The sequence below is a fragment of the Urtica dioica genome, chromosome 8 (genome assembly GCF_054948205.1).
Source record: "Urtica dioica subsp. dioica isolate 48M chromosome 8, U.dioica_male_clone48M_v1_H2, whole genome shotgun sequence".
In the NCBI taxonomy this organism is placed as follows: Eukaryota; Viridiplantae; Streptophyta; class Magnoliopsida; order Rosales; family Urticaceae; genus Urtica; species Urtica dioica.
The window spans coordinates 1,101,946-1,120,896 of NC_142763.1; the positions used below are offsets into that span (position 1 = coordinate 1,101,946).

Below are 18,951 nucleotides of genomic sequence, written 5' to 3' on the forward strand. Positions count from 1 at the left end.
CAATCCTTAATGAGATTTAGATTTCATAAATTATTAAAATGAATGTTTGAGCATGGAAGCACATAGCACGTCCATATCTTTTTTATTTCAATTTGAAAGACATTGAATTAAATTCAAATGTCAACAAAAAGCGTTTTACATGGTGGAATCGAACCAACAAAAAATTAAACTCAAAATTAAAAATCTCAATGAATTAGCAGAGTTTAAGCCGAAGAAGAAAGAAAAAAAAATAGAGAAAAATAAAAATTGAAAAGGAGGGCCTGAATTATATTTCTTACGCCCTTGTTATTCAATCCGTACAGTCTTGCGGTTCATGTACGTGAACCTGCAAACTTCGTCGAAGAAATCATCGGCGCTGCTGTGACTACTCTTCATCTGAAGAATCTTTATCGCCAATGTCTTAAGATTCTTTCCGTACTTGAGCAGAGATTCCAACGTGCTCATTTTCTGCTCGGCATTCAAAGGCGATCGAACTGTGACAACGACCTCTTCCAAACATGGGATAACAAATCCACCGTCGACCTGAAAATCGGACATGAAACAAACTAAGCACCAAAAAAGGAATCTATATAAAGTTTTTTTTTTATTTTTTCATTTTTTAATTTACGCACGTTTTTCAGGCTGTTCTTTTGGCATAGGGCCGCAAACATGGCTCCATGGATATCGAATCTTCGAAGCTTTGGATGGTTGTTGAAGAACTCGACCAAATCGACCTCCGGGAACGGTTGAAGAGCCTCGAAATCTCCGGTGAACTCAACTTTCATGTAGAGGTGTTTCACTTCGCTCGCCCATTGAAGCATGTTGCAAATCGCGTCCCAACACCATTGGACTCCGCGAATTGACAAGAACTCGAGAACCGGCAGTTTTCCAAAGTCAACCATGTAGACTCTCCCTGAGAAACACCGAAAAAATCAAACCAAATGAGATATTTACTAGTTAGTTTGAAACTTTAGACGTCAGATTTGAATGGTTCGTTTTTAGTTTCATGTAATCAAGTTCTATACAAACTAACCAATTCAATAGACTTTCTATTCTTTCCTAAGTAAATACACTGCTTAAAGTGATAGTTTCTAACCGAATCATATGAAAAGAAAAAAAAAATGGTTTGATTCCAATTCATTTATGCTTCGTTTGATTTTCGTTTTACGATTTCTAACAATACTACTGAAAATTTGTAAAACTTGTATTCATTTTTACCTGCATTGTTAGCGATGGAAAGGCTTCTCAGAAGCTTAGGCTCACGGACCCGGATCCAGCTACACCCTTGAACCTCGAGGACTTCGATCTTCGGACAGTTCATCGAGAATGAGCAGTTCCCAAGGCCGTAGAAATCAAGCTTACACTGCTCGAGAAGCGGGAGATCAATTGAGATCGATCTCAGCCCTTCGCAGCCGAGGAGAAGCAAGTTGGTCAAATTAGGGCACGAGCGTAGGAGCGCCGAGAGAGCCGGGTCCTCCAATCTCGCGCCGACGATCTCGAGATTCTCGAGCTTCTCGAAGACGCCCCATTTCGGGGAATCGTTGACCAAGACGCCCCAGAGCTTGAGGGACTCGAGGTTCGCGGCGGAGCCTATGCAGTCGAGCTTCGAGGGGCTCTCGGCGCAGCCGCGGTGCTCGGTGAGGTTGTCCATTCGGAGCTCGAGGTGCTTCAGGGACGGGCCTATGTTCGAGAGCCACGAGGCGAGTCCGGCGCCGGAGAACGGGCTGTACACCACGAGCTGCTCGAGCCTCTCCGTCGACGAGACCATCCTCCGAACGACCTCGTCGGAGCTCTCTCTCCCCGTGTGGTTGTCGAACGAGTTCCGCGGGAAATAGAGGCTTCTGATGCAAGGCACCGAGTCCTTCCACCGCTTCGACACGCAGTTGCAGACCGCCACGTCGCGGGCGTTGTTCATGTGCGAGAGTATGTATTGCACGATCGCATCGGGGAGCGATTCCATTCTGTTTTGACAACATTCAATCGAAACTGGTCAGACTCAGGACTCAAGCTCGTAGCTTTGATTCAATAAGAGGAATATTATCGAACATGTGGTGGGCATTGAAATGGGCTGTGGATAAGTCTACAGTTCTGTGGGGACAATTATCAAACAGGTGGTCCACGATGAATCATAGACATGTTTTTTGGGTCGTAAGATTTGCCATTTGTGAATCCTAGCTCAAATTGTTTAAAATTCATAGCGAAATCAAGTTACCCAAATAATTAAGAGCATTATCCAGCATAAAATCGAAGTAAAATCAGCTCAAATGCACAAACTGGTTCGCATCAAGTATCGTTTACGTCGGATTCGAAGCTTAAAAACAGAACACAGATAGAATCAACAAGATATCTCCATGTAAACACACAGAGATAGGCAAATGAAACTACCGAAAAGTAATAGAACTCCCAGACTGAGTGAGAGAGAGAGAGAGAGATCTTACAGCTGAGAATTTGAATGAAGCTGAGAGTGGGAGAGAGAGTTTCTAGATTCGTCAAAATCACCGAAAGCCATCCTCAGTTATATATGTAGACAGATAAGTAGATAGACAAATCATAAATCTACAGACTTTGGAAGTGAGAAAGAAAAAAAAAAAAAATTAGCCTTTTGTTTGTCTGTGTGGCTTTGGGAATTGTTTGGTGGGTAGATTTCAAAATTCAAAAATAACCCACTTTTTATTTTTATTTATATTATTATTTTTTAAGAATATGCAGAGAGAGAGAGAGAGAGAGACCCGCTAGGTTTCGAAAATTTTGAAATTTCGACCGTTCTTACATGCAAATTTTCAGGGTTTGATACGCGGTGGTGTGCTTCTGTGTACCAAGGCCTAGATGAACTTGACACGTGGCAATTTATTATCGTTTTACTTGGGTTTAGGCGCTTAGTTAGAGCGTGTGATTGGTTGAATTTGGAATAGCAAGTTCCCTCGAAATCCTGTTTTTTAAAAGCAAAAGTTCCCTCAAAGTTCTATATATAATTGTAGAGCCCGGTAAAATTACTGATTCACACGCTCCAAACTGAAATTTTAATCCGCTCTTTTTTTTTTTAGTTGAATAACGAGATATAAATCCCGCACGTTGTTGCGGTTTATATTTATATATTATTTTCTTAGTAAATAAAAATATATTATAATTTATTACATAAAATATGATAAACAATAGATTTTGTAGATGATGTAGCTAAAGAAAAATTAATAAATTGTCATAAATAAATAGCTTAAGATTTTAAATGTACGCTGGTAAAAAAAGAGAAATTTCATTTTTTAGACCTAAAAGTAATTAAAATATCTCAATTAGACTCACTATTTAAAAATATCAAAAATTGGACTTTTGTACCAATTTTGAACGAAAATACCCTCAATTCAAATATTCACACTCTCACTCTCTCACTTTCTCTCATGCTCTCCCAAATCTCATTTACGACGCCCGGCCACCACACCAATCCGACACAAATCCGACCTCCATCACCTCAAATCTGACGCCCACCACATCAAATCCGACCGAAACCACCACAAATTCGACCTCCACCACACCACTTCAAGGTCTCAAACTCTCAAAGTGCCATAACCCAAAATGACAAAAAAAAAAAGTTAGTTTTTTATGTTTTTTTCTTGGTTTATTAGTGTAGGATTGATAGGATACAAAATTTTAGTGGTTATTAGTTATTTTATGTTGATTTGAATGAGATTTGGAGGTAAAAATATATATTTTTAAAAAAAAACTGTAAATTTCCGATGAATACCATCGGAATCCAACGGATTCGGTCGGAGAGGTCGGAAAGGGTCGGAATTGGTCGGAGTCGTCGGAAAGGGTCGGAATGGTCGGAATTGGTCGGAGTGGGTCGGAATAGGTCAGAATGGAAAATTGTCGGATTTTTTGCTTGAATTTCATCGGAATTTGTACATGAATTTCATCCGAAATGGTCGGATTTCATCGGAAATAAAGTCAAATTCCGGAAAGTTTAACAACCTACATCTACCAACTTTATTTATTTTACACAAACTATATCACTAAAGCTATAAAAGATGAATGAAGAAACATACTTACCCATTTTGAAGGAATTCAACCAATTGGATACGCGAAATGATGAGAAAATTAGAGATTTTCAATAAGTAGTGAATGAACTTTTTGTTATTAGTAGTGTCATATGGTCTTGCAAGGGTATTTTCATCCAAAATTGGTACAAAAGTCCAATTTTGGATATTTTTTAAGTAGTGGGTCTAATTGAGATATTTTCATTATTTTTTTGTCTAGAATATGAAATTTATCTAAAAAAAAGCTACAACTATTTTAAAAATGGATTAATTAGTTATTTCTTGTACGAGTATACATTAAGCAAAGAAAATTAAGATTTATAAAATTCTAAATTTTTTAATAATAATGATGTTTAAATTTGAATGCATTTTAAATATAACAAGTTAAGAACCCTCTCGATAAGTATGAAAGATTATTGGGTGGAAATAAATCACTTGAATTATTTGGTCGAGAAGATGAAAAGAATAAAAATGAACTACGAGGGATTCATTTTCCGTGGTCTCACCAAAATCCATGCCTCCCAATTTGGGTGAATTTGGAAATATGAAAACAAAAGATGGAGTAAATCTCACATATAACCTATATTAATATAATTTATTATGTATATATAAAAATAATATAGTAACTTTGGTACAATCATTCTCGCTATTTTTTATCTATACCAAACAATAAATAAATGGATTGTAATATTTCTTTACCTTATACCAATCAACTTTTTAACAATTTATAATTCATCAATTTTTTTTTCTTTTCTCTTCCATTGAACTTAATCCATCCACTCATATTTCTCTCATTTCTACCTAACAATGCCTAAATGGTGAGTAGCTCTACCAACATAAGTTTGATGTCGTGGGTTCGAGTCACAAATTAAAACAAATTGCTACCTTAAAAAAAACGTGTTCCAGTTTCAAGTTTAATAATATTTACTGTGAAGCTATTGTTAAATGGAATGAAAAGACACGGACTTCATCTATTCATTTTCCTAAACTGTAAACGGGATTTTTGTTAAATACAAGGATTTAAATACCGGGGGAACCGGACGGGAACCGGTCCGGTTCCCCCTTTTTGGAGCTCCCCGGCACCAGAACCACCAAAACCGGAAGTTTCCGGTGGTTCCGGGGAGCTCGCCCAAAAACCGTCGCGACCCACACCAAAACTTCCCACTTCCCGACCGGATCCCGCCGACCCGCCTAGTTCCCGACGCGACGAAAACCATTTCTGCCCAGATCCCGCCCGTCTCCTCATTTCCCGGTCGGTGTCCACGGCGGCTCGCGGCACTCGTTCTCTCTCGGCCAAGGCGCGCGGTGATGGCTCGGTGCTGGAGCTGTTGGCCGAGCACGGGTGAGGAAAAAGGAAGAGTGAAGGAGGTGCTGGAGTTGTTGTGGTTGTTTATTTTTTTTTTTTTTTTTTCTGTTATTCTTTGATGCAGAGGAGAAGAAACGAGAAGAAGGAAAAAGAAAGAAGAATAAGAAAAGAAAATAAGGAAAAAAGAAAAAGAAAATTTCCTTTTAAAATGAAATTAGTATTCCATATTTACTCATGAAAACCCTCAATTCTCCACCGTTTGTAAACTGACCCCGAGCTCCACATTTTATTTCAACTGAGCCCAGAAAAACATTACAACCACGTCCTTGTCACAAAATTTTGTGACTAAAACCGTAACCGATCGAACTTTTAATTAAATGATTTGATGGATTGCGTTGAACTTTATCATTTTGGTTTGTACTATTGAACTTACTTTTTGTTGTGTTTGTAATTTTATATTGTGTTGAAACATTCTACACTATTTTTAATTTTATGAATTGTATCGTACATACTTTGTATGTTTTTTTGTATATTTCTTTTATGAATTCCCCTCTATAAATACGGTATTTGACGGTATTCCTCTACGGTAACGGTAAGTTCAACGGTACCGATTTCCTTTTTTTTTCTCGCTTCCCCCGGTATTCATTTACGGTACGGGGGGTTATCAGTAAATTCGAAGGCTCGGAACGGTAACGGTAACGGTATTTCGATCCTTGAAATAAACAGGTCAACTTAAACATGGTATTTGTTTTGTTGCTTTCGTTTGTATGTCGGATTTGGTAGGCAATCATAGAAATCATCGAAGTTCATTTATGTTATAGTAGACATGTTTTGTGGACATTAAATATACATTGTTCAAATATGAGGTTTTGTTTTGTAAATGGTCGTATAGTCAGCTCGAAAGGAAATTCTCGTACTTTGTTTTTACAATTTTTCTGGAATAGATTGAATTAATTAATATATATATATATATATATATATATATATATTATATATTTATGATACAAGGTTGTTGTTTTGAATAATAATGTAATTATAAAAACAATATAGAGGCATGATGTAATAGTTCATGTGCACTCTTAATAAAAATAACTCCATTTTTTGGTTACTATTTTAACAGTCACATACGTATTTTATGAATTCGAGTGAATATTTTATTTTATTTTTTGTAATTTTTTTATATTCCAATTATTATACGTGTATCAAAATTAAATTTTAATATGTTAAGGAGAATATACATAATTAATTATTTTAAAAAAATAACAAATAATTTCAATATAATGGTATTCACTTTATAATTTGTGACATGATATTTAAATCTATTTCTTTTTAAGGAAAAGCTCAACAAGTATTCAACTAGAGAATGGGTAAAATACATACAATTACAAGTTTAAAACTAGGGATGGCAACGGGTACGGGTAAGGCCGGGTACACCTATTCCGTTACCCGTACCCGTTATAATTTTTTACCCGTTACCCGGACCCGTTTACCCGAATTTTGAGACGGGCCGGGTAACGGGGATACCCGCCGGGTAAGCGGGTTAAAAATATTAGACCCGTTACCCGTTTACCCGGTTTAAAAAAAGGGTAGCGGGTCGGGTAGACCCGCTTACCCGTTTATAAAATAAAAATCTCTCAACAATATAAAGTTTAAAAATAATAAAATTTATGTGAAAAATATTAAAGTGCTATATGAAAGATTGGTTGTAGTTTATATGAAAGAACCAACTTTTTTTTTTATTCTTATGTATAAAAACAATGTTTAAAATATATAATCTAATTAGGTAAACATATGATTTAATATATTTTTAAATATTTAAAAGTTAACGGGTCGGGTCCCGGGTACGGGATGGCTATTCCGTTACCCGTACCCGGACCCGTTAAAACCTTAACGGGTATTACCCGTTTACCCAAAAAGAACGGGTATTACCCGACCCGAATAAATCGGGTAACGGGCCGGAACGCGGGTAACGGGTCAAATTGCCATCCCTATTTAAAACTACTTAGTACAAGGTACAACACGACCTACATTGTAAAAGATCTAGCCCTAACTGCCATTTATTGTCCATTTTATGCACGCTTCCGAAATGAGAAAGAATAAGATGCACATAAAACTTCGATCACATATCTAGCTATGAGCTCTCTAGATATATAACCATATGAAAATTCATTTTTTTTGTCGTATAACCAACTTTTGGTAAATTTTAATTAGTAACTAGAGCGAGATTTTATTAACAAAGCCAAAAAGATATTAGTAGTCGTAAATATTTTTTAATAATTGTAAATAACCATCAGACTCCAATGACAGAAATGAAATACTAAAAAAGTCAAAACAATGCTACATCACCATAATGAATATTTACTTAAAATTTATAAAAATAGGTTGATTATTTAGCAAATCTCCAAACATTTGTGGCTCGGTTACTCAATTAGCCCTTTTATAAACTCTTCGTTGTTGGTGGATAGATCAAATCAATCATGGTTTTCGATCATAATGAATAATAATATATAGATAAAAAATATAACAAAATTTTCAAAGTAAAAAGGTGGATGATAAGTAATTCGCCACAAATACAAACTAAAACAAACATAATGCAAAAGCTACTAAGAGATTTTATAATCAGTTGAAAAATTTAAAAATGACTTTATTGGTAACTAAAATATATGGGTTCAGATTCATACACCAACTTCACACCAACAAAAACCCCATATGTCACTTTTAAATCCAATCAGTACCGGCAACTCGAAGACGGACAACATGAAATGAGGGGTGGCGACCGACGCTAGGGAGGAGTCTGGCGGCTAAGAAAAAGAGATGGCTTTTTAAAATCTTAATTTCAGGGAGATATTTTTTGGAGAGAGAAAACTCGTGTCTATATGATATTCGAATCTCACGTGTGTTTTTTTTTTCTTCTTAATTACATTTCATATTTATTTGAGATAAAAATAATTTTAAATGCATGTAAAATTAGTAATAGATATAAAAGTGTTAAAATTAGTAAAGTAATATATAAACGAGAGTTATATTTTTTTAATGTTAAAAATTGAGTATTGAATTATTGTGAAAATACTATTTAATTCGTCATAATACATTAGTGTAAAATACTTTATTTTATTTTGAAGTTTATGAATGAAGATATTCTAAGTTGGAAAATATGAAGATATTTTTTATTTTAATTATCAAGATTTTTATGTTGTTCATGAACATCAAAACATCAAAAAGTTTACTCATTCTTCTTAATATGGACAATCTAATAATCTAGAGGGTCCTTGTTTGTTAGTATATCTTAGCTAAGAGGTATTTGTTGGGTTTTATTTATTTATGTTAATTTATTAACAGCTCAAGGAGTATCGACTATCGACGAATATCAACATGGAGAGAAATTTGATGTGCTGTCAAATGGAGATGCTTTCTTGTCCCATATGGGGTCACAATTAAAGGAAACTTCGTTCTTTTCAAATTACTTGTCACAAATTTATTACTCAACTTAAAAAAAGACATTTCTCTCCAATATACATATTTATGGTCACCATAACAAATATTATTATTTATTGAAAAATACTTCAGCGATTGCTAGACTACTTGTGCGCAGACGTGTACAATTATAGTTTTTCTTTACTTATTTATTTATTTTAAATTGGAGTGCAATTCTAGTTGGTCTACTTTTATTTCCCATCGCTAATTTATGATAAATTTATAATAACAGATAATAATCACAATTTTAACGATACGCATATAATTCCCACACAAAATACGGGGCAAATAATTTATCCAATCTTAATCCCACACACAACAAACTTTATATTTGTAAGTTTATGAAGACGATTCACTTTCCACCAATATATTTTTTTTTTAAATAAAGTTTATCAAGACATTCTATATACGTTTATCAAGATGATTCACTTTCCACATAAATTGATAAAAATAAAAAGTAAATTTCATAATTGATTATTGTCAATTGTCTATCCCTTGCTAATTTATATTTAAGTGTATGATTGACAACTATTCTTATGATTCTTTAGTAATATAGTTATTTACAAAAGAGTGAAAGACCCAAAAAATGAGCAACCATTAAAGTGGTCAATTAGGCTGTAAAATACTCAATCTTATCTTTTCCTTCTTCTTCTTCTTTTTTTATCAGACTTTTCCTTCTTTTCTATTATTCCTTTTCCCCTTTGCTTCTTCTCAACGTTCGGTAGCCTAAAAAACTTAAATAATAAGTAAATAATTACTTCGTTTTAAAAATTAAATGAAAATAATAATTCACCAAATCAAATAAAAAACTAAAAAAAAGAAGGCAAAAGGAATAATAGAATATTAAGTACCGGAATCGCACTACTAGAGAGAGAGAGAGAGAACATAAGGGAGGGATTTTTAGAGGGAGAAAGTGAAAGAAATAGCTCAAGAGAGTGAAAAGGGTTCGTTGTTCACAAGAACAATTAAGACAGTGAGAGATAGAGAGAGCTCTGTAATTCTAGAGAGAGAAAGCGATTCCAGATGCTCTCTGTAAATGGGAAAATTCGAAGCCAAGAACAAGTATGACGAAGAAAGACAAGTCCCACGGAATGATTCGTTATCGTCATCATCGTCATCTTCTTCGGGGATTCTATGCGATCAATGTTCGGTTCTCATTGCGAGGCTCTCAAAAGACTTGAGCTTTAAGTGCGTTCTCGTTTTGGTTCTGAGCTTATCGCTTTTAATCTACGGAATCTTCTCGATCGTTCCGTTTAGGTCTAAGAAATATGGTTTCGAGGCACAACAAGAGATTAAGCTCAGTGGTACTCTCTCTCTCTCTCTGTATATATATATATATATATATATATATGTGTGTGTGTGTGTGTGTGTGTGTGTGTGTGTGTGTTTGTATCGAATATCCTTGATTTTAGGTCTCCGTATGCGAAAATTACAAACAGACGAGACGACTATTTTTGAATTTTGCATTTAGGGATTTCAATTTCAAAATGAAGTCTATTTTAGTGAATTATATTTTGTTTATGTTTTGGTTTATTGTAAATCATTTTATGCAACTAGGGATTTTGTGTCTTGGGAATTTTAAACATAGGATTTTTGTTATTTTCTTTTTGTTTAATTTTAAAATTCACTACAAAAGCAATCATGTGTTAGTTTGGACGACGAAGAGTCCTAATTATATGGTACTGGATTTTAGAGAAGTTAATATATCACTGTATAAGGAATGTATACAATACATTGATATACGTCTTGAACTACGTTTTATTTTTTTGAATCTTATTATAGTTTTTGGTTTATTTTGGTAGTTGAAAATTTGTAGTTCATCACTGCTTCTGTGAGTTGTGCTTTACTTGGATTTCAAGATCTTAATAACTGTGCTTAGACCACGAGAAATGTGGTTGTTCCATGCTAATTTTATGCTACTTTGTTTTTTACTCGTATTCAGAGATTTCTTCTGTGTCTTTGGATTGTGGTTTTGTATTCGATTCTTTTTATCGGTAGTTTAGATATGCCTACACATATATGTGAAATAGGAAGCAAAAAGAAGAACTAGAGGTTCTTTAGTCTTCTGACTGAGTGTATAATTGGTTTTACTTTGTTCTTTGAGCGTTTATCCTTTTTTCCTTGCAGCCTCGGCTAAAGTATTCTTCTCCTTGGAAAAGCCTGTCTCGGAGCTCATACCTCATATCAGAAGACTAGAGTACGATATCAACGAGGAAATAGGCGTTCCATATACAAAGGTCCTTATTATGCTTTTAAACCCCTTTTTGTCATGCGATTCGCAGTAAAACAAAAATCGAAAGGAAACAAACAAAGTTGTTTTTTTTTTTTGTGCAAACAGGTCGTTGTATTATCGATGCGCGGATCGAACGACGCTCCGAATAGAACGTCCGTGGTGTTCGGCGCTCTTCCCGATCCGATTAGCGCTCCGATAAATCCGGTGTCTCTGAGCGTGATGAAATCTTCTTTGGTCGAGGTGTTTATGAAGCAGATCAACCTGACATTAACGACTGAAATATTTGGGTCTCCATCGGAATTCGAGATTCTCAAGTTTCGAGGCGGGATCACCGTGATGCCCGAAAGTACTCCGATCGGGCTGATACCTCAGATTCTCTTCAATTTTACTCTCCACAATTCCATTTCCGAAATTCTGGAAAATATCGTTGATCTCAAAGATCAGCTGAAGTCCGGGTTACAATTAAAACCGTTCGAGGTGTGTTTATCCAGTTCGACTCTCTCAACTTGTAATTCTTCTTTTCATATTTTTGGGGTGTGTTTTTAGTTTTACTATTAGATATCTAATCTCGAGTTTATTAAACTGGTACTAATTTATCCCTTCAACCCATTCGTCAATATTTCAACACTAAAAACTCGTAATTGAAAAACATTGAAGTTTCTTTAAGAAAAAGTCGTGACCTTTTGCGAAATATCATCAAATCGTTGACCACTATGCTTTTATACGCTCTGACTTTGCATAGTAAAAACTACGAAGCAGTTGGTCCGGAGGATATATTTGAATTGTTCCGATTGACTAAACTCAGAAGATATATTTGTTTGCTATCTAACTAACGCCGCGTTGTTTCTTGATTCAGAACGTGTTTGTGCAACTAACAAACGTAGTCGGTTCGACGGCGAGTTCTCCGGCTATTATTCAGGCATCGGTCACTTCCATTCTGGGAAAGCTCTCGCCGGAAAGGTTGAGACAGCTGGCCGAAGAAGTCACAAACTCTTCCCCTCAAAATCTCGGCCTCGACAACGACAGGTTCGGCAAAGTCAAAAGCGTAACCTTGTCCTCTTACCTCAGAGGGACTCTCTCTTCCCCGTCTCCTAGCCCTTCCCCGGGACCCGCACCCGAGCCAAGTCCCGGGTCCAAACCATCGATTCCCCCGATACGGATATCCCCATCGGCGTCCTCGGGTCCTTCACCGTCTTCCGAGTCTCCACGATCCCCGCCACCTCAGCGTTGCCCGTATGACACGTCACCGAGGCCATTGTCTGACCCGATCGCTCCTCCGGCTTTTGCACCGACTGCTTCGAGCCCTCGCTCGGGTCCCGTAGCCCGTGGCCCGAGTTCTGACGAAAGCAAGGATAGACCGCAAGGATTGGCATCGTCCTCGTTTTCTCCGGCTCCGTCACGTAAGTTAGCATTACATCATTTATTTATTTATTATAATGATTAAACCAAGGTTCTAAATATCGGCGATATATAGGGATATATCGCCGATATATCCGTTTTTTTGAAGGCTCGGTAAAAAAACTGATATAACAGCCTAAATATCGTTTTCTTCCCGATATACCGTTTTTCTAAAAAAAATTCCTACAACAGCCAAAAACATAAAAGTTATTCCTGAAATACCTATTTTTATAGCTCTAAACAGGTCCAAAATTTAAACTTGAGTTCTTAGGAATATGAAGACTCATTATTGCTCATTAAAATTCATAGAACTACATAGGAAGTGATTTTTTTTAAATGTAAAACAAATTCCTACAACAGCCAAAACAGAAAAATTATTCATGAAATACCTATTTACATAGCTCTAAACAGGCCCAAAATTTAAACTTGAGTTCTTGGGAAGATGAAGACTCATTATTGCTTATTAAAATTCATATAACTACATATGTTTATATGGAGTGATTTTTTAAAATTTATTAATTTCATAATAAGGTGAACTTTATTGTTAGCTAAATAAATGTTATATATTCATTCATTACGTATATTTATAGATATAAATATACGTATATATCTATATAGATATGTTATATATATATATATATCTATTTAAAATATAATTGTTATATGTATCATTAAATTATATATACATTTTATATATTTTTATAGGATTTCTGCCGATATATCCGTCGGTATCCGATATATCATCGATATAATCGGTAGTCGGTATTTAAATTGTTATAGAATATCCGTCGATATATCCATCGATACTCGATATATCCGTAAAATCAGAACCTCGGTATGGGTATCGGTATCGATATTTTAAACCTTGGATTAAACAAGTGTTTCTCTTTAAGTATACTTGATTGAAAATGTAATTAACGTAAGAATGTTTTTATTTCATTTTATTTCAGCTTCGGCAGCGGGTTCTTTGTACAAGACAGTCTGGCCGTTGGGACTACCGGCTGTGCTAATGATCTTTCATCTCCTTTGCTGGTCAAATTTAATGCTATAGACTTTTTAACTTACGAAGCCTCTGAAGAGGAGTCTCTTAAAACACATACCCAACAAGAATAAGAAGAAAACCCACAAAAGTAACAACTACACACTGTAACGTCTTTCATCTCCAGTTTTGTTTTGGCGAGGAGATATATCGGCACGTTTCGAAAAGATTCGACAGGACTTACTTGACAAGCAAGATAGGTGTGATATCGGGAGTTGGAAATCGCGGGTCAAAGCCAAATTGTGGCAGGCCTTATCTCTCACTGTATATTGTATACAATCTTTTTTCCGTATCACAAGAAACACTTGAACACTCTTCACAGACTGATGACTTAGAAATGCATGTTTTGCATGAGCCAGCTTTGCAAGTGGTCAAAAGGAACCAATCTATGTATCAACTCAAGTGTAAAGAAAAAATGTAGAGGTTCTTTTTGGGCTTTTGCAATTCCGGGCATAGTCATAAAGTAAAGGAGATTATTATTACTATAATGTGAGTATGGAGTAACATGTTGGATTATTTATGGTGCCTCACTTGCCCTCTCTTATTTAGTGTCTGCAATGGCGATATAAAATAAATAACCAACATTATGCAAATACCAATCCAACTTCTGATTTGCCACATTCATTTCATTGTGGTCAAACAAAGAACAATGTAATCGACATTTATTTACACACACGAATCAGCTTTATTTTCAATTTATTTGTAGCATACATGTTGAATATGAGCCTAGAATCTAGAATCTCTTTTTCCAGTTGATGAGGTAGAATATCGGAGCCTTATCGGCAAACATTCTTCGACCATCTCTTGAGCGCGTTTTGGTATCAAAGGCGGGCCCGAGAAGCCACGACGTGGCAGCTCCACCGAGCAGTCCTCCCAACTAAAGATATAGAACGAGGCATAAGCAAAAGAACAAAAAACATTTGATCACGCGAATAGGTAAAAATATCCCCCAAAAATATAATATTCTGAATAAGTACGTTTCGAAAGAATGGTTTCCGAGACTTACATGTCCCCAATTATCAATCCCTTGAGATAATAGTCCGATAGCCTGCAAAATAAAAACGAACATTTCAGTGATCAAAACGCTGAATCTTCTCATCAGTTCATCTCAAACGAAGAAAGTGATTCCGTTACCATATTTATTGCAATCACATTCATGATGTGTCGTAGCTCTCCTTTTCCGCCTCCGATCTGGCCTCTGTGCCTCAGTATAAACACAGCCGTCGATCCAACCTGGCGATGAACTCGGAATAATAAAAGTTGGAACCACCACATTTCAGCGCAAAATAAATCAAAAGTTACCGAAAGATATTTCGACATGTTTGATAGAATTAACCTAAAAGAGAATCAATAATAACGCGACTTACAAGTCCGAAGATTGCGCCCGATGCACCAACGGCAGGGTTGTCGCTGAGAAAATAGCTCATCGTCGAACCTGATTTTTTATTTATTTTTATTTATTTTTTTCACTCAGAAGTCTTGTTTATTTGTATCAACACTTAAGTAACAGTACAAAATGAATAAATATATTCTTACATGCAATCGCCGATGCAAAGTAGACAGCAAGGAATCTCCCGGGCCCGCTAATCTTCTCCATAGAAGGCCCAACGGAGTTTAGAGAGTAACAATTTACCTGGAATAAAAAAAACATATATCACCATAATGACACTCGAGAATTTGAATCAAACTGACCAAGAATCGAATGAAGAGTTAGTGACTGACCAAGAGGTGACCAACATTCGCGTGCAAAAACGCGGACGTAATTAGCCTCCATAGTTGCCCTTCCTCTACCAGACCATTGATCTGAACCAAAAAATAAATAAAAAATCATCGACCCACGAGTTGAATTCAAGTTCTACCACTGAAAAAAAAATGTTCTCTACAAACTCAAATATTTCGACGAGTTGTAAGTTGAGACCAAGTTCTAGTTCTGAAAAACCTCTCTCCATGTTAAAAAAAAAAAAAAAAAAAGATCTTACCTTGGCTCCCCAAAACATCAACTTCCCTTGCGTTGCAACTTGAGCTATATATACTCTGTCCAAATTGGAATTCATTAAAAACTAAAATTCAATTCAATCTCATCATTCACTCGACTCGGGAGTACTAAATTTAATCTTGTAGCCAAACATCTCTAAGCAGCTCAAAACCATTCAATAAATTTCACAACTTTAAGAGAATGTTTAGAACCTTTGATTTTTTCTGTGTAGTTTGGATTCAGGAAAATTTGAGGGAATGGAATCCTAGAGAAAATGCATAACTAAAAGTGTGATTTGATTTTTTTTAGAAAACACGGAATCTACCCAAATTTGGAAGTCTCTCTTCTCACTCTCTCCTTTCGTTTTCCCTCAACTTTTTCCGAACTTCTAAACACGATACAAAATTTTGATTTTCCCTAGTAATTTTCATTCAAATTTTGACTTCCCATCGTAAAATCCTGTTCCAAACGTAGGCTTAATACAGTCACATACAAACACAAAACCAATAGAAAGAACAACAAGACTCACTCACACAACATTGAGAGCAAGAAGTACATTGGTCCATAGCCTTTCCTCACTGAAGAAGTCACTTGGACTTGGGCTCGGCTTTTTGTCCGGTCTTCCCACCGAACCCTCTCCGCCGAGCCGAGCCCAATTCAGCGGCAACAACCGAGAAGCCGCGTAATTCAGACGACCCATCTTCTGCCGCAAAAAAAAAAAAAAAAAAAAAAAAAAACCATTTTTGATCCAATCAAAATGAAGAGAATGAATATAAAGTTTCAAGCTTTATTCTTGATCATTGCCTGAAAGTAAGACTTGACGAGAGGGTTGACGAGTCGGAGAGAAGTGGCTGTGGCGATGGTGTTCAAGGTGGGACCCTCTTTCGGCTCCGGCGATCGGAACCCGCCGCCGAACGGCCATGGCATTGACATCGGCGAGCCTGAGTGGATTATCATCGTTCTTGTGGGAGTGATTGTCGTATATCTCACTTCCTCGAAGCCTTATTGTCCATGCGTGTGTGTGATTGGGATTTTTTATCGATGGCTTTCTAATGCTTTAAAAGCTTAAAGCTTTTACTTATATTAAAAAGAAAAGAAAAATTGCTCATTTATGGTTCTACTTCTATCTTCTATAATGTTGGCCAATTTTTTGTTTTATTTATATCATTTTTTTGGTCGAGGCTAATGCTTTTGGATAAATTACAGGCATAGGTTTTTTGAAAATTTATTTTACCAATAACGGCAATTTTTTTTTAATACTGTATACCTTTTTAAAACATTCTTTATTTATTTTATGTATGTAGTTTTATTTAACTTCTTTTTACTGTTTATAATTTTTTTTTATTAGAATACGAATTATTTACAATTTTAATTTAAGAAATAGGTATTTGTGTTAAAACGTCAAAATTAGAAATTTCATCTGATCAATGTTAAACTGTTTTTTCAGTCCATTTTCCTAAAAATAGGTACTTGCAGTTTTTGTTAAAAAAATTACAATTAAAAGGAACTTTTTAAGGCTTCTGTTACATTATGGTATGGTATATAATCTTGGCTTTTTTTTTCTTTTCTTTTCTTCCTGTGATGATAAGAGTATATACAAATATTGTGCCACATAATAATATATACAAATATTGTGCTTCGTATATGAAGTATGAGCATATACATAAATTCTTCTCTCTGGCTCTGTACTTGTTATTAAACTTGATCCTTATGAGGGAATATTTGAAAGTTGAAACTTGGAGGGTATGATCTTGAGTTGAGTCTGTCTTTCGAGATCGAATAAATCAAATCCAAAACATAATAATAAGGCTCTTAAACTTCAAGTTATTTTTTTTTTTTCGATAACATTATTAAAATTTTTACCTGAGTCTGTGCAATACTTTACCATGTCTTTTTTCGTGATGACTCGTGAACTTATTATTTACTAGGAGGATAGGTAAGCGACCATAACCGAAGCTATAGAATGAACAAAGAATACCACAAAATATTGGCTGCAAAAATATAATATCAACAAACCACTACATCCAATTACTACTCAAAATTATTCTATATAATATATAAATTCAAATGAAGATGAATAAATTTAGGTTTACCTCCATGCATTCCAAGACCTCAAATCCAAGAGAGTGACACATAATGGCCAAATCAAATCAAGCAAATGACACCACCACCGACGCAATGAATTGGACAATAATATTCCATCTTCGTTATTATTACAATTTAGGTCATACCGGCAAATTGGACAAGTTTTGTGAAGCATAATCCAAGGCACAATGCAATCACTATGGTAGAAGTGTTTGCACGCCAACTCTCTCACTTCGTCGCCGATTTCGAACTCCTCTTTGCAAATGGCGCATAAAGGCTCGTCTCTGACCTGCTCCTCGGTTGTTCTCACCAATGGAGCCAAAGCCTCGGTATTCGATGTAGATGATGCTACTCTTCTTCTTCCTCTTCTTCCCCCAACTGTCTCGTTTAGTCCGTTGAAGAAAATGTCGTAATCGCTATCGTTGTTGTCGTCGTTATCCGAGAGAGTATTCTCGTGATTTTCTCCAGAAAAATCAAAGGTTATCCACGATCGAGCATTGTTTTGCCCAAGTCCTTCTTGATTGTCCTCATATTCCCATTGGAACCTTGGATCAAATACGGGGTCGAGAACTAGAGCTAGGCTTGAGAGATGACCGTTATTAGAGTTTCGAATACGATCAAGGCTATGACGATTTGTGGAGCAATAAGGACAAACGACAACAAAAATACTACTATTGTTGTTGTTGTTGTCGTCTAAATTGTTAATTGTGTTTGAGATGTTCACCCTAATAGTTCTTCGACAATTTAGGCACCAGAAGTAATGAAAACTTCTTGTTCTTCTAGTCCCGTTATTAATTACTACACGAGGACGGGGAACTAAAGACATTATTATTAGGGCTTTGATGTGTGTTTGGATTTTAATGCATGCTTTCCTATATATAGGAAATTAAAAAGAACAAAAATGAGAAAAAGGATGGTTTCTAGGAATAAGCAAAGCGATTCTATTTACAAGTGAATATGTTGATATGTTGGGGTTTCTTATAATTTTCTTACATGATTAAATTAAAGTGAACATGAAGGAATGGATAAACTAGATTCAACGCAAAGCAACAAGTTACATACAAGCTTTATTCTTTTTCGGTAACCAATGCGGTGGTTTAATTACAAATATTTGACAAATTTCCCAAATGTCATTAACCTACATTTTGAGAAAACCAAAAACTCATCGTAACTCAACTTAATTAAGCTAATGTTTGATTTGCTATGCGTCAAATAATATACATGTCGTTTTCTCCTGACCATTTGTCGTTGTAGATTTGCAACTACGTATCGTTTTTTTAGTTTGTCCACACTTTTTTTATAGGTGACTTGAATAACAGATTTTCTTTTTAGAGTCACGAGCTTTTATGCACACTTTTGAGTTAATGAAATAATATATAAGTTCAATCTCTAAATACTAATTTATTATTGTTAACTACTCATTTGTGAATTGCT

At 35.5% G+C, this 18,951-nt stretch overlaps 4 protein-coding genes across 6 annotated transcripts; 1 reads left to right on the forward strand and 3 right to left on the reverse strand.

Annotated features, from left to right (window-relative positions):
• Window positions 1-133: 133 nt before the first annotated feature.
• LOC149386999 (F-box/RNI-like superfamily protein) lies at window positions 134-2,606 on the reverse strand. The gene is made up of 4 exons (XM_089621711.1): window positions 2,418-2,606; window positions 1,198-1,940; window positions 612-892; window positions 134-522 (listed from the first exon to the last, which is right to left on the reverse strand). Exons 1-4 carry the CDS (start codon window positions 2,486-2,488, stop codon window positions 286-288), a joined length of 1,332 nt encoding a protein of 443 aa, XP_089477837.1. The 5' UTR covers window positions 2,489-2,606; the 3' UTR covers window positions 134-285.
• A 7,061-nt stretch (window positions 2,607-9,667) lies between these two features.
• On the forward strand, window positions 9,668-13,811 carry LOC149387000 (hydroxyproline-rich glycoprotein family protein). The gene is made up of 5 exons (XM_089623364.1): window positions 9,668-10,091; window positions 10,915-11,024; window positions 11,126-11,497; window positions 11,877-12,420; window positions 13,369-13,811. The coding sequence occupies exons 1-5, from the start codon at window positions 9,824-9,826 to the stop codon at window positions 13,467-13,469; spliced, it is 1,395 nt and encodes a 464-aa protein (XP_089479490.1). The 5' UTR covers window positions 9,668-9,823; the 3' UTR covers window positions 13,470-13,811.
• Window positions 13,812-14,028: 217 nt separating this feature from the next.
• RBL10 (RHOMBOID-like protein 10) lies at window positions 14,029-16,570 on the reverse strand. Of its 2 annotated transcripts, none has more exons than XM_089623366.1 (9): window positions 16,237-16,570; window positions 15,966-16,132; window positions 15,437-15,491; window positions 15,180-15,260; window positions 14,994-15,090; window positions 14,825-14,892; window positions 14,592-14,690; window positions 14,464-14,505; window positions 14,029-14,334 (listed from the first exon to the last, which is right to left on the reverse strand). In XM_089623366.1, the coding sequence occupies exons 1-9, from the start codon at window positions 16,387-16,389 to the stop codon at window positions 14,191-14,193; spliced, it is 906 nt and encodes a 301-aa protein (XP_089479492.1). In that variant the 5' UTR covers window positions 16,390-16,570; the 3' UTR covers window positions 14,029-14,190. The 2 variants fall into 2 exon arrangements, with proteins under 2 accessions (XP_089479492.1, XP_089479491.1); XM_089623365.1 differs by having other exon boundaries at window positions 15,966-16,135.
• A 396-nt stretch (window positions 16,571-16,966) lies between these two features.
• Window positions 16,967-18,363, reverse strand: LOC149387002 (RING/U-box superfamily protein). 2 transcript variants are annotated; one of them, XM_089624160.1, is made up of 3 exons: window positions 17,526-18,363; window positions 17,296-17,423; window positions 16,967-17,194 (listed from the first exon to the last, which is right to left on the reverse strand). In XM_089624160.1, exons 1-2 carry the CDS (start codon window positions 18,341-18,343, stop codon window positions 17,357-17,359), a joined length of 885 nt encoding a protein of 294 aa, XP_089480286.1. In that variant the 5' UTR covers window positions 18,344-18,363; the 3' UTR covers window positions 16,967-17,194; window positions 17,296-17,356. The 2 variants fall into 2 exon arrangements, with proteins under 2 accessions (XP_089480286.1, XP_089480287.1); XM_089624161.1 differs by having other exon boundaries at window positions 16,967-17,198.
• Between the last annotated feature and the right edge of the window lie 588 nt (window positions 18,364-18,951).